General features: G+C 42.9%; 1 protein-coding gene across 5 annotated transcripts in view; it reads right to left on the bottom strand.

Annotated features, from left to right (window-relative positions):
* Positions 1–23,257, bottom strand: part of LOC129366128 (protein inscuteable homolog) — a 49,184-nt gene extending 25,927 nt beyond the window's left edge. Inside the window, exons 1-3 of one of the 5 annotated variants that reach the window (XM_055039809.1) lie at positions 23,054–23,257; positions 7,915–8,245; positions 3,157–3,248 (exon numbers count right to left, since the gene is read on the bottom strand). In XM_055039809.1, the coding sequence (XP_054895784.1) occupies positions 3,157–3,230 (74 nt within the window). In that variant the 5' untranslated portion in view covers positions 3,231–3,248; positions 7,915–8,245; positions 23,054–23,257. Of the gene's footprint in view, positions 1–3,156; positions 3,249–7,914; positions 8,246–13,329; positions 13,405–13,450; positions 13,665–15,190; positions 15,207–23,053 lie in introns of those variants that run through there. The other 4 variants (XM_055039801.1, XM_055039834.1, XM_055039817.1 and 1 more) reach the window with 4 other exon arrangements.
* Between the last annotated feature and the right edge of the window lie 167 nt (positions 23,258–23,424).

The raw sequence follows: 23,424 nt of genomic DNA, 5'->3' as shown, positions 1-23,424 counted from the left end.
TTCAACATTTGAAGACGAGGCTCAAGAAAAAAAAAACTTCTAGAAAAAAACCTGAAAAGTTGTAACAAATTATTTTAGATTGATCTCTTGAGATTAGTCACAGACATGATTTTGTTAGATTTTATCTGAAAATAACATATTTTGATGTTCATCTCAGAAATTTTAGAGTTTTCAAGTTTCAGATTTTTTTGGCAAATTTCTGCCTACAATGGCCTTAACTCCAGGGTTAAGGCCATGGACTGTTAAGACCGTGACCTTTGACCGACCTGTCAAATTTGTTTCAATGTTGAACTGCAGTTGCGGGCCACTCAAAACCAGCTCTGGACCGTTAATGGCCCCCGGGCCTCACCTTGGACATCTAAGCGACTGTATTTACACACCCTCTGGTGCGTGTAATCTAACATGCCAATAAGTGATGGGGTGAAGTTTGAGGTTAGACGTCGTCTGAGACAAAGAGACTGAAAAATGGGAGAACCAGAGTCGGCGTGTTTTGTCTTCGCTGATTTTGGCCTTGGCTGCACATTAAAAGTTGCGAGAAACATCTGGAAGTCAGATGTCTGCCGTGGCCGCCAGGATTTTTTTCTACCAGAGGTTCAAACCGTGTCCTACCAACGTGCTGCTTTTTCAACTTGACCTCTGGAAAATCAAGGCCTGCCTCGTGTGTTTGCCTGCTCCTTGACCCCGTTTGCTGAGTTCAGTCGTCACGTCCAATCAGAGCGACGTCGTGTGGACCGAGCTTCTAAGTCCTCTCCAAGAGAGCATTTCGTTTAGCATTATTCGGTCGTTAGCTGAGCAAAATTGCATTACCATCCATTTTGGTCCCTTTAATGTCTTTGTCTTAAATTCTTTCTGAGACATTATTTCTACCTCCAGCTAAAGCCAAAGCCACATTCATCGGTCCACAAAACCTTGAGCGTCATTTTGCCCAGATTTCCAGTCTGTCTGCCCAGAAGGACTGTGGTTCTGTGGTGGAGTTTAGAAATGCTTTCCATTTGTTCCTCACTGACCCCCAGGCATCGGACCGTGATGATAAAGCTCCACAGACATTAGACTCCTTCCTGCTCTCAGTATGTGTTTATGAAATCCTCTATTGGCAGACTGTCTCTGATCTGGATACAGGAAGATATGAAACAGATTGCAATGTGAGCGCTCCTATGTTTTATTTGTCAAATATCGTTTCTTAGGTTGCCAATAAAAGAGATGAATAGAAAGTCTAGCAAAAAAATAGGCCTCTTTGGCTTGATTGATTCTGAGGACTTGATGAACGAGTCAAACAGCCTTGAGATGCAACTGAGGTACAACTCAGAAAGTTGGAATAAACGTTGCAAAAGACGCTCGTTTGTCAAATTATAAGTAGTTTTTATAACAACCTTGAAGCAGGTCACTCACAAAAAGACATTTTCACCTCATGTTAAAAAATAAAGATGGTGATTTTTCACTAAGACTTTGTTGTTCAGGGTAAATCATCAGATTCGTCTCAGGAAACCATGAAATAAATCACAAAAATCTAATTGTTTCTCCTTGGCAGAGTTTACAGATTTTTTTCAACATGACTACCTCAAGTTGAAAATTTTCAAGAATTTTTCAATTGATCTCAAAAGTTTTTAAGAAGAAAAAAAAAAGTGGAAATTTCGGAGTTTCAAAAACTCAACAAAAATTGTTTGAAAAACCTTAGAAACATTTTTTTCTAGCAAATGTTTCACTTTTCAACTCTGATTTGTTTAAAAGTGGAAATTTACTACAATTGTTTTCTGCTCGCAATGGTCTTAATATGAATATTCATACTTTTTATTTTTAATCAAGAGTCAAATTACTATCAACATAATTGTCTTGGAATGGAAAACGTTCAATAGAACAAAAATTACAAGAAATAAATCATTTATATTTTTCCGAAACAATCAAGTCGGACATGCGTTCAAATCAAACCACCTGTTGACACCCACAGCCTTTGTTGAAATATGGGTTTTTGGAAAAAGAAGGCCGCGACACTTGCCTTATATTCATTTTTTACCCACACACACTATGCCTCACATCAGAATACAAAGACACAACAATTGTCAGACTTTTCCCGATTGAATAATTGCAGATTGGGCAGAGAAGCCGATCTGGGTTTGATTGTGCTGCAGAAAAGTTTGACAAAGACGTGCGTGAGACACGGACGGCAAATGAAAGATCGTTTCCCATCTGGGTTTGCAATTTATTTGAACACAATTAAGCCGTTGGGCGGTTTTTGTCACTTGATTTATTGAGTGTTAGTGAGCCAGGCGCAGCACAAAAGGGACTTATGGTAGAGGGGAGCAAGAGATAAAGGCAAAGAAGTCATTTACATCTCTTCTTTGTTTGCGCGCCCAGTTGTCTACGCCCTCGGTGACAGCTCCACTGATCTCAAGTCCAAGTTTATTCAGCGCACTACGACCAAACGTGAGTTCAGAGTAGACAAACATGGCGGTAGTGTAGTTTATGGACTATACATAACAGCGATGTCCCTAGTGTCCACTGGACTCTCTGTTGCCCATTGCAGTTGTCTTGTCTTTGCGTATTTTGGTTTCTCCTTGGTGTCTCCGTGAACTTGCTTTCTGATTGGCTAGCAGACTGCGTGCTTGTGTATCATCAGGGAGCATCATGCATGGTGCGTATCGGGCTAAGACAGTCGATCATGATGAATGTCCCAGATTTCTGAACGCCTTCTGAATGGACCAGATCACTCTTTCCACACCCCACACGACAGGTAGACCTCTTCAGATTATTAAGAGAGACGTCCTGAAAATCAGAGCGTCCTCCAGAATGTCAGAGGGGGAAAAAAATTGGCTCAAGAATCGACATAATTATTGTCATAAAATAAGGATGTTAGACCACAGGTGGAAAAACACAGTGGATCATCTGAGTGTCTTTGGAAAATTATAAATGACTGAGTTGTCACTCAGGAAGTGTGTGCATGCAGAACCTTAGGTGATCTGATGTTCTTGTGCTCCAAACCATTCATGCCTGATTTCTAAACCCATAGATCACCTCACACCAGCCGCAGTTGTTTTGAAACAGTGAAAATCTGTGTTGGTCTTCCCAAACCACCGAAAGATCCTGAACTACCCCTTCCTGCCTCCCCGACCGGCGTTCCTTCAAGCCAGCGTCTTTATTTAGCGAACACTTGCCACTTGCCTCATCGGCGACGACGAGAGAGAGCTGCTCTGCCTGGAGCTGCTCTGAGGGGTCGGCGTTCTCTCCGAGGCCATTTTACTTCAGTTCAGCATCTGAAATGCAACATATATCATAATCACAAAGGATGCACAATATTTGTGATTTTTTTTGTTATCTTTTCAGCTCAAATTTGCATCAGCGGTCAACAATTTTCTGAATCCACTGTAGGAAGGAAAGCATCACACATACACATACACACACACACACACACACACACACACACACACACGCACACACACACACACACACACACACACCGTCTGATTACATATCCTGCATCCTCTGAGCCGTTTCCCTGCCGCTGCAGCGTTGTCCACAACAATATCTCCTTATTGATCTACCTCCAAGCATTCTATTCTTGTCAAAGAGCTTTTTCCCCCCTCCAAGTAATTTCATTATCAATAACCCGCACCCCCACCTCCCCTTTAAATAGAAGTAACCCACTGGTGTGCCAGTGGAATAATATTTCTTATCTTCTAATTTATTGGCTGGCTGCCAGCCAGTGACTGGTTTTTTTTTTTTTTTTGAGCAAGGAGGCTGACGCTTCTAAGTGCCCGCAACTTTATTCCACTGTTTTATTGATGAATCCCACTTAGATTAGTCCATCTTCAATTGGGAGAAGCCACAGTTTGTCTCCCCACATCCCCCCCAACCTCCTGTCTGTGCCGTGCTCCAACCCTTTTAGTTAATGATGTCTTCCAGAGGTGTGACTGCATGCTTTATGTTTATCGTAAATTTATTAGAAATTATTATTAGTTTATTAGCAGGCAGTTAAGCAAATGAGACCTTTTTTTTGTCCTACCTCGGATATTTTCCTGTACTTTTGTGACAACACAAAGTTTCCTGTTGCCAATAAATTTAGGCCCAGTCCACACGTGAACATCTACCTGTGAAAACATATTCATTTGTATGTGTTTTCGCCTTTTATCCATACGAAAACTCTTGTTTTATTTCACCAGAAACTTATTTCTGAAAAGTGGATTTGTTTAGTGTGCACATTGGGAAACCGAGTGTCATGTTTCTAGCGTGGCCGTTGCCTTCCTACGTGGTTTTGCTCAGCTCTAACTCCCTTCTGTTCGCCGTCTGGGTTTCCTCAAATTCACTTGGATTTCTTCGGTAGAATTTCAACTGGGCCAATCAGCGAACAGAAGCAGTTGTGAACGATGATGTTGATTTTCTGTGCTGTTTAAGAATTATAATCTGCTTGTAGTTTTAGCGACGGCAGTGGAGGAGATGCTGATTCATCATTATCAGCCGCCTCGTTAGCGGCGGATAACTTTTAAAACTTCAACAGAGTCGAAGCCTCCAGCTACTAAGTGTTAATCAATTCCTAACAGGAAGTCCTGGTTGTTTTGAAGCAATTTGATTGGCTCACATAGGTGTTAGCTTTGTGTTATACTGCCCCCTACGTGTTTGGCATGTTAAAAACAGAGCTCAGTGGTGTATTTGTAGATATTTGTGTGGATGAAAACTTTCCTGAAACCAATCCCGTGTCTATGATTTTTTTTTTTTTAATGATATGGGGGAGATATTTGTTTTTATAAATACACGGCGCACAGCTTCAGGAAGAGAAAAGGACCAAAAACACTTGAGAGGAGAGAGGAATGAAACCTTCAATCCCACAGGAGCAGCTTTTTGATCGCTTCAGTGGCCAAACGTCACGTGACAGAACAGCTGACTGGTTTCTAAAGGTTTGAAAAATTAAATGATAACGCAGAAGTCACTTCCTGCGTCGTGTTGTTTGCTCTGAACGTGCCGAAGCTCCACGAGTTACGTAATTATGAACAGTGAGGGAATAAACGAGTCAGTGATTTTGTTGATTCAATACCGGAATGGATGAATAGGTGATTGGATCTACACACAGAATAGACACCGGGATGTGAGGAGGGAAGAGGGCGGGGGAGCTTTTAACTGCAGTCTTGGCAGAGCTCCTCTGGGGCCATTTTTAGAGAAAGCATCACAGTAATTCAGAAATGATACCGGAGCTGTGCCAGCACCACGGAGGACTGGCACACCAAGGCGTTTTCTGTCAAAGGGACGAATAATCCACGACTTTTGATTCTGTGGTAACGGAGCAGAACGCAAGAAAACAAAGAGTGGATGCAGGTTAATTTACCTGTTACAACTGTCGCAACGAAAGTGTGGATGAATCATACTGGCCCAATAATTGTGGAAAGGGTCAAAGCTATCAAGTCGGAGTCGCTGCAGATTCCATTACATGAGCCTTCGGCTCATTATAGCGCTCTTCTGTGGATTAGCCTATAAATGAAGATGAGTTGTTCAATCAAGCAATTTAGTCCTGGACACTTAGAGTGTGTCACTAAGTGCTGCGTTAAGGACCATTACTCTGAAAGTGATCACTTGGCCCTGTGTCGTGAGCCACCTCACATGGTTCTGTTTCGGTTCTATGCTCTTATTTTAATGTGGACGGTGTCCACAAACGGTGTCCACAGACGGTGTCCACAAACAATGTCCACAGACGGTGTCTCTTTGCTCGGATTTCCAAACTTCCGGTAAAACATTTACATATTCTTGCCGTCATGAATGTGATTTCAGACCTTACAAAAAGTTCCTTGGAGAGCTAAGCTTGTTATGGAATACTTAAGTACAATATATATCTGCCCTGGTGAAAAATTATTGTACGAAGTATGTCATATTGTCAAAATTGCACAAATATATACTTTGTACATATTCATAGGTAGTAAATTTAATACATAGTATACGTTTTGAGTGTTTTTTTGGTGTTAAATGCCGATGCATCGGTGGAGCTGTTGTCAGTCGGTTTCTATGTTAACGGGTCTGGGCGTCGCGTAACCGACACAGAGAAAAAAGGAGAGCTTTCCGAGTTGTTCTCAAATAAAAACGACAAACATTCATGTCTGCAATGAACACACATAAACCTCTGGCTCAAACGTCACACAGAAAACCCCCGAAGCTGCACTTTTAATAAAATCAAGACCGCGCTGCGCTCCCGGTCACCAGGGCTGAAAGTAACACAGGAGGTTTCCTGACCATGTGGTCAGTAACAACAGTAGTATTTTTTTTTTCTGTCCCAAACATTTCTTTTTATGTCCCGGCTGAAACCTGAGCTGGCCCAGAGGGTCCTGGTCCCCCCCTGTGGTTTGAAGGTAAGTCAAACAAAGGACACCTCTGTCTGAGTCACACGCTGAGAGTAATAACAACGGCTCATAGACTTATATGTAGGAGCAATCAGTAGGTGTGTTCAGAGATGTACTGAACATATGTGTTGAATGAACTGCAATGTCTTTACATCATTGTTTCCATGTTTCTGTCACTTGCAGTTAAAGATAAGCATCTATTGCATTGTTGGTCATTTATTAATTACCTTGATAAAAAACTGTTCATTTATAATTGTTTCTATTCATTACAGTTAATTATGTTAAGAGAAAACAAAGATGACAGTCTTATCTGAAATGTTATTTTTGTTGTTGTTTTTTTTTTTACCACAAGAGAGTCAACAAATATCAGTGCATTAAGAAATATAATTAAATGCAGGTGCTGTGTGCAGTTAGGTTATATAAATAAAGAAGTAGATGGGTCTTTGTAAATCACAATTATTATTATCATCACACAATATCGCAATAAAACTCCCAGCTCAGCCCTACTGATATTACAGCATCGGTGTTTCAAATAACTTTTGATACTTTGTTGAATACCGAGTTCTCCTGTGAAAAGATTCATCACTCAACTATTTGTCGCCAAATACGACATATCAGTGGGTTCTTCATTTTTTACCTTGTTCTTCACTTCTTCTCAGATGTTTGAAGACATTGATTTTTCACAAATTGTTTGAATTTACGAGCTACTAAAAAATCCACGAACACCAGGAAGTAACAGTCCAAACATGTTTCGTTAAGACCGACCCTGGTAGAAACCAGTCGCTCGGGTCGACGCTTCGCTTCGTCCAACAGGTCTGGACGCTCGGCTATCAAGAAGCGATGGCGTGGACTCTGTTGAGGTTTTAAATTTGACCCAATATCTGGTTTTAACGCCATGAATGGGACATTGACTGCAATGTAAACAAGCAAAGAGACAAGCACCAAACCAACGGCTGTCAACGTTAACTCAATATTTTGTCACCTTCCTAAAATCATTTTTTATGTCATTTTTTTCATAAGAAATAAGTGATGTATTTTTTTTTTTCACTTTTGGAAAAACAATTACTTTAGGAAGGTCACAGTTTTGTAGTGTGACCAACATGGACAGAACAGCTTCGCTAACTTCCTCTGCTGCCATTGCTAGAACTGTAGGCAAACTACAATCCAAACACAGCTCAGAAAATCAACGTCATTGGGTAACAGCGTCTCCTTCTCTTCCCTAATTGGCCCGGTCAAAAAAAAAAAACGTCAGCGGAGGAATCAAAGTAAGCATTGAAGCCATAGACATGGGAATTCAATAGAGAGGCAAAGTGAGACCCTCTTTTCTCGTATTTCCCTTCTTTTGTTCCACAAAACTTGCCATATCACTTTATTTTAAAAAGAAGAAAAAAGAAGTTCAGTCTTCCTTATATAAGCTGTGGTAAAATAGAATACCTCTGGTTAAAACCACCGAATGAATCCAAAACTTGATTTGCAGAAAACAAAATACCACAGTTGTCGGGTTCTGCTTCACTGTCATGCCAAAAGCTTTGTGTTTGTGTTCAAGTCGATCAGAGAAGTCAAACATGGTGGAGCAGGAGGAACAAGTAAAACCACTCACCATTTCTCAGAGGTCAGCGCTGGCAAGAATCGGCGCGATGGAGTTCAAGATGAAGTGAGAGCTGTGATACTCCCGAGTCTTCAGCGGCCCTGATTATGTTTCATGTAGTTTGGATTCGTTTCCATACAGCTCTAGTTCAAAACACTACAATGTCCCTTCGTTCACCTGACGCTCCAGCGAATGGGAAGCCTCTGCTACGCCGGTTGCCTTTCAGTTTTTAGGAAGGTGGACACCCTGTGGACTGGCCTCTCAATAACGCTGCTGTCCTCGTCTCATGCGGATGGAGACTGGATTCACAGGGGAAGACAGCGGTCGCAGTCTCACCACAGAGCTGTCATGTGGGGACAAAAAGAGAGCGAGATCGACCCTGTATGATTGCCTGGGTGGGAACAAGCTGGAAGACGGTTGTGCTGAGCCATGGAGTCAGCATTCCCATCCCACACATGAAGTGGGTTAGCTCAAAGTGGGGCCTTGTGCTTGGACAGAGAAAGCCACACAGCATATAACGCCCCGATAGCTTTAATGCTCGGTGAGTCAACGCAAGTTTCCCCTCATTTATCACAAAACTGACAAACAGTGGATTGGATGTCGACATTGCAATTGAACTGCTACTATTTCAGAATGTGATGGAAAAAGATGTGAAGAGAAAGCAGAAGTACGAGACGACCTGGATTAATCGAATGACTCAAGCTAAAACTAAGCAAAAAGTAAGGTTTTGTCAGCTTATACGCACTCAGCCTAATCAAAAAACGAAATGCTGTTTCGCAAAGCGGTGCACTTTACAAAGGCTGCCACTACTTTATTACAATCATTCTGTAGAAACCTTCAGAGTTCATGATGTTTGTGTCCAGACACAACAACCTCGCCACTATCTTACTACAGCTAAATGCAGAGCATTCCTCAGATAGCACTGGCATGGAAAACCTATTTTAAGTGACAGCCTGCATTTTCAGGCAGGGCTGGATGTTTGTCTCAGCGTTTGCCCTGTGATGAACTTTTGATCCTGGTGGGACATTCCCCACTTCTTGACTGTGTACTAACCAAACCTCGTGGAAATGAGACACGGGCAACCCTAACCCAAACCCCAACCCTAAGGTCTTAAAATGTTACGGTTCAAAAACTAAAACGTTTCCTGTTACAGCGCTCCCACAGTTTAAAGTGTTTTTTACTGGGATGTGAAAACAAAACATGGAAAGGAATTTCCTCTCAGCCTATTTTGGATTTTAGCAAGACAGAAAATCCTTGATTGATTGGGAGAACAATGATACCTTCCTGGGCCAACTAATGTTTCAAATGCATCAGAGTTTACTGAAACCGAAGCGAGACTTGGGCTTTTGGACAAGACACGGTTCGGTTTCTTGGTCCGCATTGAAGTTCGATATTCACTCCTTTCCCAACCGACCGGACTTTGTACCCCAACAAATTAGAGTTGGATTAAAGTGGACTAAACAGGGCCAGTGTGACAAAAAACCAGAAACCAAACACCAGAGAAACCTGAATGCCAAGATCTTTCCAACGCTAATGAACGCAGAGAAATTAACTGTACATGGCAAGATTCTTCAAACAATAAAGAACTTTGAAGTGATCGAAGACACAAGCATTAATGAAGCCCAACCTCCCGAGGATTTAAAGTTTGCAACATGTTATGTCCTTGTTTTTTCCCACAACACATTAAATAATGGCCACGTTTGATTTGTTTCAAATACATGTTGGTACTTTGAAACTGATACCAACAGAATGTCAGCCGCCATGAACTTTAATGTAAAAAAGATAAATACTTTTATAAAAAGGTGAAATACTTTGTGTCGTATTGGACATTTTCCATTGTAATGAGATTATGTCGGAAATAGTTTTTCTCTGATTACAAATTTTAGCCATATCAATATTACCTCACCATCCAAAATTGCAAAATCAGTCCAATGGCCACAAGTGGCCCATCTGCCGCACTTTGGACCCCAAACAGGTCCATAAGGTGTTTAAAGCGTTAATTTTTTTTTTTCACATCTGACTTTGCGTAGATATTCATGTCACTTGAATATAGGGACCAAAAACAGTCAAATGCGTATTTGTCGTTTCTGATAACTGCTGTAAGGAAAAAAAAAAAAAAAAGCTCGACATCTTCCACAGTTCTTCCCACGGTCTGTTAATGATCAGGTCCAGAACCCGGAGTAAACCCGGGCAGCTCCCATCAGATCGGACGGAAACACAAAGACACACAACAGCACATTCTGCTAAAGCTGCGCTGTAGCTCAGGTTGGCTAATGATAGAAAAATAATGTCAACATCCTGACACGTCTCAGGGAGGATGATGGGGCTCGGTGGCGTCACAGGTTTCAACGTGGCACGCTGTGATGTCAGGAATAAAATGTGTGGGAGGATGGAGACATTGCATTTCTTCCTTTTCCCCCCGTGTATTTTTAAAACAATAAGAGGGTGGGGGGGGGGGCAATAAAAAAAAAGTTACAGGAAGTGGAAATGTGGAGAAGATGACAGACGGAGATGGACTGTGGATTCATACAGGTAAGAAAAAAGCGACACAAACCCTCTTGTCACTTGCAGTTCTTCACAATGGGGAGTTTTTGACTGGAAAAGTTTCACAGTAGAAACATTTCTTATTTGATTGCAGAAATGTAGAGATTTTGGAGTTCTGTTTTAATCAGCTAAGGTCTCTTTGGGGCTTGCAGTGAAAACGCAGTACAGCACACGCCGATCAGGCAAAACATTATAAACAATGCACCGTCTATTCCTATGAGACGTTACAGAAATCTGTTAACTTCTGTGATTTGAAGCAACAGCTCATCTGTTGGATCAGAGATATAATGGTTCTTGGGCGACTGATGAACCAATGTATGTGACAACATCTTTACATCTCAAAAGGACAAAAAATGTTAAACACAGAAAACTGCCTCGCTGTCACAAGTTTAAAGAGCCTAAAATGTTTCTCGTCGTAATGAGATTTCCTGTTGCTTCTGTGAGGAAACACCTCAACTCTGATGAACTCTTGTACCAAAGCAGATTTCAAGTCACTGAATGCTAAAAACAAAGACAAACAAAAAGTGACTGTGCAGGAGTTTCAGTCTCTGGTAAAGACACGGCTGTTTTCATTACTCGACAAAGCATTCTTCCCGGTTTCCTTCAGCCTGTTTCGATGAGAAATGAAGCAGTCAGGAGTTATCAAAAGTTTGCAGAGGGACACACTAGCAGATACATTCTTCTAGCTGCAGTTTTGTGCAGATGTATTGACATAAATGTAAGAATTAGTAGGTGATACAAGTCGGTCTGACTGGCCCCAAATCTGGTTTTTGAAGTACAAAGAAGCTGAATGTCTTTCACCTTCTTTGTCTGGCGTCTGCAGATGCAGTGAGAGCTTATTGGCCCTTAAAATGCTCTCTAAGCAGACGACCTGACAGCTCAGCTACACTTTCGCTCCCTTCCACTCCTGCTCCTCATGCCTTCCCCATCTGACATTTGCTTGGGTCTTAAGTTGATCCTAAATAAAACCAGAGTGTTCTCAAGTTTTGCAAGACGCAATATGCCGAGCAATAGGCCTTAAGTATATTTAGAAAAGAACTGGAAAAGTAATTTTGTGTAATTTGCGGGGGGAAGGCATGCATCCTTTATCCAAGCTGACATCAGATATTTGAGAAGTTATAATAAAAACACTCTAAAAGACTTTACCAGACATTAGAGGATTTTTTTTTAGCATGTCACAATTACTTTCTAAAGTTTCTGCATGCATGAATATTGAAATTGATGAAAACCTCAAATTGTTCCTTTTTAGAAAAATTCCTGGCTGCACTAATGTCCATGTAAGGGCCGACCCGGTGCTGCCTGTTCGGGTCGGCTAGCATTCTTTCCCTTTGCATAATGTGGAAGTTAAAAACTATAATACTATGCTTTCATAGCTTTTCTAGGCAACCAGTGGACGCAGTTGAGATCACAGGGGTTGAGTTGCACCCACACCCACACACACACACACACACACACACACACACACACACACCCCCACCACACACGCGCACACACACACACACACACACATTCATGTATAAACTTACAGCTTCATTCATGGTTCAGCATTAGGTCATCCTGCAAAATGTTGCACTAATTCATGTGGGCTGGGACTGCTCTTCTATCATTTTAAAGGGCCGGTATTATGTATTTTCCAGATGTAACGAACGTTATTGTTTACATCCGGGAATTTTGTGCATGTGTACAACGCTGGAGGGCAAAAAGACGATTCTGTTACGCGCCATCCAGGGCCTGTAGTAGAACAATTCAGTTAACCAAATGAAACCTGGAGATGTAGGTGTAATTAATTCAGTGCACTGCAACACAGCAAGGGGAAAATGATGCAGGAAAATGACTGAAGAATAACTCAAAGCCACCTGCAATCTTTTTTCTCACTTTCTGGGTTGAAATTAGGCCTCTGTCTCTTTAAGAAGCTCCTGCTCTTTCAGGAAGTCATCATAATATGGCTCCTCTGTTATCCCTTTAGCAACGTTTTCACCAACTCTGCTCTGAGAAGATGCATCATTGATTTTACATAAGACTACGCTGCACACAGACCCGTTACTATAGCAACGAACTGACGGCAGCGCCGCTAATACATCGGGATGCAAGACCAATAAACGTGCAAACATTTAGAACAACTTTTAGTCTGTTACAGTGTCATGATTCCAGTGATTGTCTGAACACAGCGGTGGTTGATTTAAACACCTGCTCTACTGATAGAGAGAGTTGATCTGTGGGATGCCTTTTTTTTTCCAACTCAACCAAAACGCACCAAATTCTGCAGCACATCTACATGGTAAGGTTGTCAAAGTCAAGCTAGCGTAACTAACCTACTTCTCACTCCCTTGCTATTTTTAAAACTTCTTCCTGATCTGTGAAACGTGAAACCGTTGGACCTTGTTAGTAGCAAAGCAGTGTGCCCCTTTTCTTTTATACGTCACGCGTACATTTAAGATTCAGCGCATTATGTTGACACCTTGACAGCTAAATCCAACGTAAACATCGTAAGATCCCGCCCCCCCATCTTCTTCCTGGAGGGCGGGATCTTACACATGTGGTGTCACCCTGTCATGTATCCACAGCACAACCAAGTAACTGTGGCTTTCTGTTGTTATATAAAACATAGCTAGAGAAAATTTACTTTGTGATATAACTCCCTGAAATTAGGCCTCTGTCTCTTTAAGAAACTCCTGCTCTTTCAGAAAGTCAACATAGCATGGCTCCTCTATAAACCCTTCAGCAACGTTTTCACCAGCACCGCACCGAGAAGATGAGTCCTTGATTTCACATAATACTTCCCCTTTAAGGCAAGAATAATGACAGCAGTTCCCCGAGGCGCCCAGTGAACCCCGGGCCCAGTAAAGATTACATTCAGCTGCGCAAATAACTTTACCGCCTTACCACAAGTCTGCCAATGTGAACACACCATCTTCTTGCTTCTTTATAGGGAGCCATAAAAATTACTCATAGCTCGGATTTTCCAAAAGACAAATAGGAAAAAATAAGATAGTGGCTCCGTTACCTCACGAGACGTTCAACATCTCCCGTATTACACCGCGACAATTATCCAAACGCTTTTGAGGTTTCCCAATTTCATCTACAGTTAGCTGAACAAATTAATTAAAAAAGGCTAGACTTTGTGAGAAAAAAAATAATTACAAAAAACACCCCAACAACACGCACAACTAACCAGAGAGTTTCAGAGTGAACGTGTCGGTGTGGGGCGGGGAACTCAAAACAGAGAAGACAGAGCAGAACGAGATCCAGCCGGGAAGAGCGAAGAGGACCCAGCAGGCACCTGACACCCGAGCAGTGAGCAAGCAAAACATCAGGAGCTGCTAAATAATGAATGAGCTAAGCTCGAAAAGAAGCCCAACACACACACACACACACACACACACACACACACACACGTATACACGCCACATGGTGAACAGCGAGTCAGACAGACGTAATTGAAGGTAGGCTTACATTGTGGTAAGGTAAAAACAGGGTATGTAACTATAATCAGTCAAAGCCTCTTGACACATGTTGCTAACTTTATAGTCTGTCATCCCGGTGAAGCCTTCTCACATCCCACTGCATTTTGTAAAGCTTTCATTTCACTTAAGTTTTGGTCCAATTCTAAATAATATAATAATAAAAATCATATCAGAGGAGGCTGGTTATTTGGAAGAAAAATTACAATCTTGTGTGGCGTGCAAAATGACAAGATTGATGGGTGTGACTGCAACCACACCCAAACCATACGCATAGTTTCACTGACGGAGCATTCCTCGAGGCAAGAAAGCAAAGAAAGTCCAATCGGTGACGAAGAGCAGTCAGTTTTGAGAACCCTAGTGTAGGACAGATGAGATTATTCCTCTGAAGCAGCAGTGGCGTCCCCACAGCGCTGGTATCGCCATGTTCTGTTGTTTCGCAGCCACAAACGGCAACGGACGTCACATGACAGATCAACGCTAAACTAGAGGATTGAAATCAAAATCTGTCCTTTTGAATAGAGAGAAACTTTCAAATTGGGTTACATGATAGACCCGCATCCCAAACTCTGTTAAAGAGCTCTGTTCAATCCATCATTCACAATGTGAACGTTATGGTACAAATACAAATGTTCACCCAAATTGACATTAATGAGAGAAGATGCAAAGAGGCCTTTGGTATCTGTGGAGGCGGTACAAAGATCCACAGCTCAGATATGAAAACATGCTGACAGGACAAACAAACCTGATAATCATATACATAGACTTAGTTCAGGACCAAAATTTAAACATTAGTGTTAAGCAGACCAGAGACGTTAAGCAAGCAGTTCCACCCCCTCGCCTGTGGCGGCGCTGCATCAAGTATTACTCGATGCTTCAACCTGGAAACCTCTGAAGGAGACGCTGAGCGCAGCTTTCTTCTTCACAACATGTGAGCAAAAAGCGAGTGCCACCAGAATTTAGCGGTTGTAGGATTTCTGTTTGGCGAGCCTTTTTTTTCCCACCAGCTTCAGACTCGCTCCTTTGCTCTGGTTGGATTTACCCAGAATTAGCGGTTGTAATGGAAAATATGAAAAAGCACTGGACTGGTTTTGTCTATTTTTTTTAATGAGACAACAACTTCAACTTGAGATTCAAAATAAACTAATAAACCATGGAACATTCCATGTCTAAAAATAATCCCAACCACATCAGCAAAAAACACAGTGGAGCAAAACCCTTACTCCTGGGCTTGCTTTGTTTTTTTACAGACTCCAGCAGTCACAATGCAAAGCGTCACACACCCCTTGCTACAAACGCAGAGCACTTTTACTGAACCCGCCATGGAGTTTCGCTTCTTCCAACTTTCACAACAAAGCAGGACGACCGAGCTCTGCGGATGGGCTTCAGCGACGACAGCGACAGCAGTGCACACACACAGAGCGCTGAACTCTCCACGCTGCTTGCCTGGAGCTACTCAAACTCAGCGTAATATCGCAATAAAACCACACGACACAGGGGAAAACTCAATAAAGCAGCAACCGAACAGCTACGTCGCACCAGCTTTCAGAGTCAGTAAAAAACTCTCCGGCTCCTCCAGACTGAAGGGAGCGCACACATAAAACGACATATCGCCGGGATGAAAATGTTTTATCAACACAGCTGGCAAAAGGAGTTACAGCCTGGGCATTGGATCTGTTGGCAGGCTCTGCAGAAACACGTTGTTTTCTGGAAGCGTCGTGAATTACGTGAGCGAGCTTTTGAAGTTTGACCCAACATTTGACCCGGTATTTCAGGCCAACCACAAACCTGCATGTGGTCTCGCATTAGACGGTCTCTAGTGTCATTGCTGCATCTCTGGTAGACGGGACTCGCGGCTCTGAGGAGGGAACTGGTTCTTCAGGATCCGCTCACCTCAAAGACCCGTTCAAATTTAGGAAATGTACATTTTTCTAAGAACGAGCCATTTTATCCGTGATACTTAGTTTAGTTGTTTTTGTGAGGGAAGTTCACAAAAAGTCAAATCATCTGTTAGCAACGGCAAGAAGTTCCTACAGGAAAAAATGATTTCAGAGAAAAGATGAAGCAGTCTCATTTCAGGAGATTCAGAAAGTCTCTTCTGCGCAACTAAATCTGACAGAAGTCGCCACTGGCACAAACCACGAAGACGACAGCAGGAAGTAGTGGAAGGATGATGGTGTGGCGAGTGTTTCAAAGACTTGTCACATGAAGAAACTCACTCACGTGCAATTTTAATTGTATTTGTTTTTTAACGGAATTACAAAATTGTGTTGTTTTTTACTTTGGCGAAATATTGACAACATTTTGCAGGTGATGTGACGCCTCAGACGCCTCGTGTCTGAGTTGCTGCTTACGCCTGGCTAAGACTCGAAGGAACAATCCAGACTTGAACCCAGAGAGACATTTCTTGAACTCAGAAATGGGCTTCAGAGTGAAATGATCTTGGGTTTCTACAAGCAGGGCAGCTCCTCCCAGGTCAACCCTGCAGCTGTTTGACATTAAGAGGTGGGAGTGTGTCAGGTTGGCTGCGTCAGTGTGTGGGTTTAAAGTCGCACAATCCTGGGTGGAGGGTACAAGTCCTGCCCAGGTCGTTCTTCCAGGGTGGGACTTTTCCTTTGACTGACCACTGATTTAAAGGCGCAGGAGTAATGGGAGTCACATGCGCTCAACATGACAAGTAAATATCAGCACGGTATGCAAGAAATGTTCCGTACGTGCAGGCCGAGCAGCGCACACGTGGCGTTTTTTTAAAAAGAGAAAACATTTTCTGTGCTTTTCTTTGCTCTTTGGGTATAAAAAGCAAACACTGGAGAAAGTTTTCTGCGTAATTAGACCCGGCAAACAGTCTGCCAAGTCTCATTTAAGATAGCATATCCAGAGAAATGGCTTGGTGTATGCGGCTTTGTAATGAGTTTAATACTCAGAAGGACCTACGTTAACAAAGGATCCTTATATGCGGCAGTTCAAGTGCTTTTGCTCCTGTTTACAGGTCATCAACTGCAGGGGGACGTTGGGTTTTACGTCACTGTTTGTCCAAAGGAAGCACAACGCTATATATAATATCTGAGAAACCAAAATAACTCTATGAAGTGGTCGACCCTAACAATATCGTCAGGTTCCACATCAATTGACGCGTTTCATCAATTAAAAATACGACGGAAGAACGCAGATGTGTTGCACCTCGTCGGTCTGCTCCAGCTCAGCCGACAACAAAGTCAACTTCAAGGTTCGGCGTCAGAGTGAACGTTGTCGCCATGTATATTTTTTCTAGCTGAACGTACTGAGTGGCAGCCAATGTCAAAGGTTAAAAGAGTTAAACCTGCTTTTCCTACTTCACAGTTAAGCAAATTATGCTTCCTTTCGTTTTTGCACATATTAGGTAAAAAAACTTCATGTGTTTAACATGTTGAGTGAGACAGTTTTATTTCCTCCTTCTTTTCTCGCAGTGGATGAAGTTATGAGGAACGGACACTGCCAGTCAAATAAAACAATGAAAGGTTAAGCCAACAGAAAACAACCCTAGATGAGAAAAGTGTGGAGGAAGCAGAAGCGTGGAGCATTAGGCGCTCTCCATGGACATTTTCAAAAGGACGAGGGGAGCGGAGGGCAGTGGCGGCCTCTCAATCTTCGAAGGAAATCTCACAACAAACAAAAGCTGAGAAGAACTAAAGCTCCAATTTCCTCTCGTGATCTTCCCAGTGAACCACAACGAGGCCTGCGGAGCAAAGACAGTAGATAGCGATCGCATCAAAGACAGATAAGAAGACTGCAGCTCAATAAGCCGCGACCTGCCGGCAATTAGCTGATGCAGATAGGAAGAGAAGAACAGAGTAAAGAAAGAGGTCAGCGCAGAGGAAGGCTCTGGTCCGACGCCGAGATTACACCAGTTTGATTTGGATCGATCTCCCAGTTCCTTGGTGGCTCCCATACTGGTACACGCCCACACAAAAATTTATACCTGCACTCTTGTAATTGGGCTTCCTTCTTCCAAGAGTCATCACTGAGCCGCGGACGCTGCCACCGGGTCGTCAACAACCATCAAATATTCACTGCACTGATGAATGTGAGACATCAGTGTAGAGTTTTGAATGTGTGGCTTCACGGCGTTATGCAACGACAAGGATCTGACTTTCGTCTGGTGAGCCCATGGATAAGGGTAAGCTAAAAAATTAATCACACCTGGTTCATTTGGGTAAAATACAAACTCAGAGTTGTTTTTGCTTCCAATCTTTCTCACCGCGTGTCGCCCCATGACAGCTGGAAACTAACTGTCTGTTGTTAAATTGTGAAAACAGGAAATGAAGGAATGAGATGCACGTCCCGAGCCTCGAAGGTGAATTAGGTTGTTGTTAAGGACAGCAAGTCAACCATTGACACGGCAGTCAAAAGTCTCTGCCAGTGACTTTTCCAAACCAGACTTGCGGCACCAAGATCTGCTTCCTGTTTCCAGCTTTAGCTGTGGTCGGACACTTCTCATCCCGCCCTCTGTGACAGCCACTGCTCATCACTGACTCTCTTAATGCCACAGGACAATGAGAGCGGGGGCGAGACTGTGGAGAGGCAGGCGTTTTATAGCGGAAACCCCAGTGTTCCCCACCCCATGGAAGGAGGACCTAATTAAACAGCATGTCAAGCACAGCCAGGGCCCCACCTGCCTGTGGTGGTTCGTGTGAAACCGCGACACGCCCTCCCCTCCCACCAGGAGGCGCAGAGGAGAACGCAGTGAAGAAAGTCGCAGATTTGAACCCAAGTCAGCCACGCGTCATTAGACAAAATAAAGTCCTGGGCTTTGATCACAGCAGACTGTAATTTGCTCGTATGAACTGAGCTGAACTGCTGCAACAAGTTTAACCTTGAGCAATACATAATGCTGAAGTTGCATTTTGGGCTGAGGGAAGTGGTTTCTGATTTGGATACCCAACACGCAGCACTTTCACTTACATTGCCACTGCAATGTAAGTGAAAGTGAAAGTTTTTTTGCGTTATTTGAGCAGGACGATGAAGGTCCACAGTGCTTTGTAAAAGTATTCAGACCTCTTGAGCATTCCAGCATTTGTCGTGATAAAACCACAAGCATTTAATTTATTGCGTAGAAGGAAAATGACATGCAGTGTTTGCTTTATGTTCACAAATTAATATCAGGAAAGTGAGGTGTGCAATAGTATTGAACCCCGATAACTGTCACTAATATGTACATGTTGTCTGTTGTGGTTTCTCGGTTTTGTTTTCTCTCTTTCTGCAGGTTTAGAGACAGACGTCAAACGTGTCAACCTGTGTTCTCTCTCTGCTTACTTCTCACTCCTTCTCCTTACCTTCTAAACCTTTTCCCCACCTTCCTGTTTTTCTTCTTTCCTTCCTTTTTTTTTGTCTCTTTGTCCGTCACATTTGAAATAAACGCAGAGAGATTTCTGGAACAGCTTCGCAGCGTTGTCGTATGTAACTGGAGCACATTCTTCGCCTTCTTCAGAGGCAATGATAGTCCAGTCAGAAATCCTCTGAGGTGGACAGTCATGTCTCGGTGGGTCGCACCAAACTCCTTCCATTGTTGCATGATGGATGGAGGATTGAATTAGACCGTTGTTTTGTAAACTAACCCTGCCTGAAACCTCACCACTTCTGAGCCTCGTGATTCTGTTTGTTTACTAAAGCCCTCTGACATCCCTTAGTTTATGCCATAAAATCCCAATAGAAAAACAACATCAAGTTCAAGGTCTGTCCAACTGCGTCGAGAGGAAAACTTGACTCCAGACTCTCGGAGGAAAACCACCAAACATCAACACAAGCACGACCAAAGGAAAAGACCAAGCTCGTTTTTTTTTTTTTTTTTAGTCAGGACTTCTTTCTTCTCAGGCTTGAGAGCCATCCGTCACATCGCTGATCTGAGGAACAACAGAGACAATAAATGATTCACATGTATCTTTTTCTTGGCCTACTTGTACGTCTTCTGTTTGGTCCTTTGTGTTGCTGTGTGACAAATAATGACATGGTGACAACACGACTTGTGGCACCCCAGAGATGCCTGCGATCCCAGTTCGCCGTGGTGTTGACTGCCCTCTTATGCAGCGAACAAAAAGCCAAAGAGGAATTAAAAGACCATAAAACTATATTACAAAAACATTGCGCATTTGGAAACTTCTCCTAACAAGTCCCGTCTTGATCTTTTTATTTGTCTCTCGCTGCCAAACGGGGATTTATTTATTTTTTTTCCGCGCACCGCGGTGCCACACAGACAGGCCGTCGTAAAGATACATGCCGACTGTGTTGTCGTTATTACTTTCAGACTCACAGAAATATTTGTTGTTTTTACGCCACCTCAACTTTCATACCTCCCACACAAACCAGATCAGCCACTTTCCAAACTTTTTTCTTCTTCTTCTTTTGCTGCCGCGGCGCTCGGCCTCGACGTGACTCAGTACAAAAACATAAAATATTTTTCCACTCGAGAGCGATGGGCGAAATCTTGAGGGGGCCGTTTATCTGCCATTTGATGCCCTCAAATCACAACGGAGGGCAGAACGGAGAAGCATGGCTAAGCCAAAGGAATTGTCCAGAAACATCGTAGGAAAGACAATCACTGCAAACAAGGACCGGGACACAAAAAGAGAGCCATGGTCCCAATCATTTTAGGAATTTCAAAGAACAGTTCATAAGTGTAAAGTTAAAGGAACACCTGGTGGAAGAGGAAGCCATCATCAGAACGCTGTCACCAAAGAGCTCTTGAAGGACATGACAAGTTTTGGACTTAACGGGAAACATCACCGTGCGGTGCAACCGTAAGATATTTAACGGGAACATAATAATACAGGGTTAAAAACACGGTAGTTTCCCGACCAAAACGGTTTGGGATATGCTGAGGAAAAAAATACAATGCCCTCAGTATTGTGTTCTTCGGTCAGATATCACGGGAGAAAAAATGATGCCATCTGTGAGGAAGCTGGAGTGTTGGTGTCGCTGGTCCCTCAAACTGAACAATGATCCCCAATCATACCCCAAATCCAAGATACAGCAGAGGCCATCATAACGCCTGACCTCAACTCTGCTGAACATTTCTGATGGGGGTTTTTAAAAAGTAACAAGATGCAAACAAACCCAGGAATAGCAATGAACTGGTCTTTGCCTATGGATTAAGATTCATCAGAAATTGATTTCTGGCTATAAATCAGACTTTATTAGAGTACTTTTAGAGCGAAAGTACTCTAATAAGAGTCAAATGTCCTTGTTACTGTATAGTTTTCACACTCAGTCTTATGTTTAGTTTGTAGTTGGGTTAGTTGTGTCACTCTGTTTTAAACAGTTTTTCTTTAAAGGGGCAGCGTTATCAACATTTTTCCAAGCTTCACATCATGTTATAATGTTATTCTCTCAACAAAACATACCTGGAGTGTTGCTTTGACTCTTTTATGCATGTTTGAGAAATCATTGAGTCTCTATGGCAACCATTCAGCTGTGCAAAACACCTGGGTGAGCGTAGCCCCGCCTTCGAGGACAAAGCTCCACCTCAGTAGCTGAAGTTTCCAAGCTCCTCAGCTCCATAGAGCAGCCCTCCCTCACTATTCACCCACTCTGCTCCTTCAGACTAGACAGCAGCAATTAGCAAACACCTGGTGAAACGGTGCATCTGCTGAGCTCATTATAGGAGCTACTTGTCTGTGCAATGTTTGGAAAATAACAGTAGAGTGGCTGATGCACTTAACAGGGATGTTAATGCCTGGTGGCAGCAGATCCAAGAGAAAAACTACACACGCACAGGAAGACATTGTAAACTCCAGAAAGAACGGATTTAAACTCTGGATCTTTTTGCTGAGTAGCAGCCATCCTTATAACAGCTTCCTTAAGCTCCAAAATGCAATATGACTCAGTCTCCTGAAGGCGTTGCACGACTGTGACTAAAGCTCTAAAACCTTCAGATTAAATCAGCCTTTATTTTAAGATAATTGCACCGATGTATCACGCTCACTTCCATTACACTTCTCATCACCAACGGCGACTGTGAATGATTTCTGGTGGAAACTGCGCAGAGGTGACGACATGTCGGTCAGGTTATGACACACCGACGAACACAGAGAGGGAACCCGGCGTTACACTCAGAGAAAGTCAATAGTTTAAAACAATCCCGACAAGTTCGAAATGTTTGTCCAGAAATAAGGCTGGTATCAATAACCCATTTGGATGGATTTCTGGCCATTAAATAACAAAAAGAAAGAGAATACCACTTCATTGGAGATTGTTCTATGTTTCACAGCAGCCCGTAAAACTCTGGTTTATTTTTGGCTCCATGCTCTAATCACTATCTGTTGCAGATTATAGACAACTTGGAAATGGGGAGGCGATAGCCCAGCTGAATGAAAGAATCAAGGGTTGACACACAAAATGCACACAGTGTGCTTGAAGGACGATAGCAGTTAGCCCAGCAGCTAACAGTTCTAGATTTGACGGAGCTGGAACAACACGTGGCGTGTGTGCACTTGTTTTTTAACATCTCCATAGCAAAATTTATGAATGCAACAGGAGCGTATCAGCAGTGCCTCGGTGTTGAAATCAGTCGGTATGACATTTAACCTCTGGTCAAAAACCAAAGAGTCATAAAAGTAGTGGAGAATGCCACCAGTCGGTTCCCATGGATACTGAGCTCAGGCTGCAATTAGCAATGCTTATTTCTTAGAAAAGTCCCCAAACAAACATGACCAATGAATGAGGATTATACTAAACAAAGTGGATGAATGTTTAGTGTTTTGTTAAAGTAACTGTTTAGTGAAGTTGTGACTAGTCTTTTCTGCACGTTTATCAATCTGGCATAAGCGTCTTTGAGTGTCCTAAAAAGCACTCTTTCAGTGTGATGCATTGTTATTATTATCATCATTAGGAGGTTAGAAATTTGCCTGTTAATAGTCCTGAGAATCTACCAGAGTGTTGCAGAGGACGCTTTTTTTTTTAAAATCTGAACGCTGGCTGACACTCGTCACACTTCACAGTTTACCATAGCAACTGGCTCCAGACTGTCTGCACTGTGCTTCATAAATCAGATGGCACCTGATGGAATATTTGGTGTGGCACCACTGAAGCTTCACTCAAGCTACCAATGCGCCTTCGACTTTCAACTCAGCTTAGTCCGACGGTCCGCAAAACTGAAAGTTCACCAAACTCACCCATCGTCTTGGCTAGAGACTGAACGGCAAGGTGTTCCCGCTGCGGCTCATAGTCAAGAGTTTGTGCTGCTGTCCGCGCGCTCGCTGTTCCCTCTGCTCACTTTTATCCACTCTGACTCAAAACTCTATTCAGCTCTGTCTCCTGTTTTAGAGCCCCAGCTGGCCCAACCACCACCAACGCCTGCCGGGGTGCAACTGAACGGAGTCTGAGCGCACAGCTGGCCTTATAGGTCTTTTTTTTTCTTAAGGAGAAAAAGTCCACATCCCACTGTCAGTCACGGCGGAGCATAGTTTCAGCTGGGCTGCCATCCAAACAGACATGAAACTATTCTATTTCGGTCCGCCATATGAGCAGCGGTTCAGTTCAGAGG

Source organism: Poeciliopsis prolifica, unplaced genomic scaffold, assembly GCF_027474105.1.
Source record: "Poeciliopsis prolifica strain line A6 unplaced genomic scaffold, Auburn_PproV2 SCAFFOLD001, whole genome shotgun sequence".
Lineage (NCBI taxonomy): Eukaryota > Metazoa > Chordata > Actinopteri > Cyprinodontiformes > Poeciliidae > Poeciliopsis > Poeciliopsis prolifica.
This window is presented reverse-complemented; position numbering and strand designations above follow the sequence as displayed.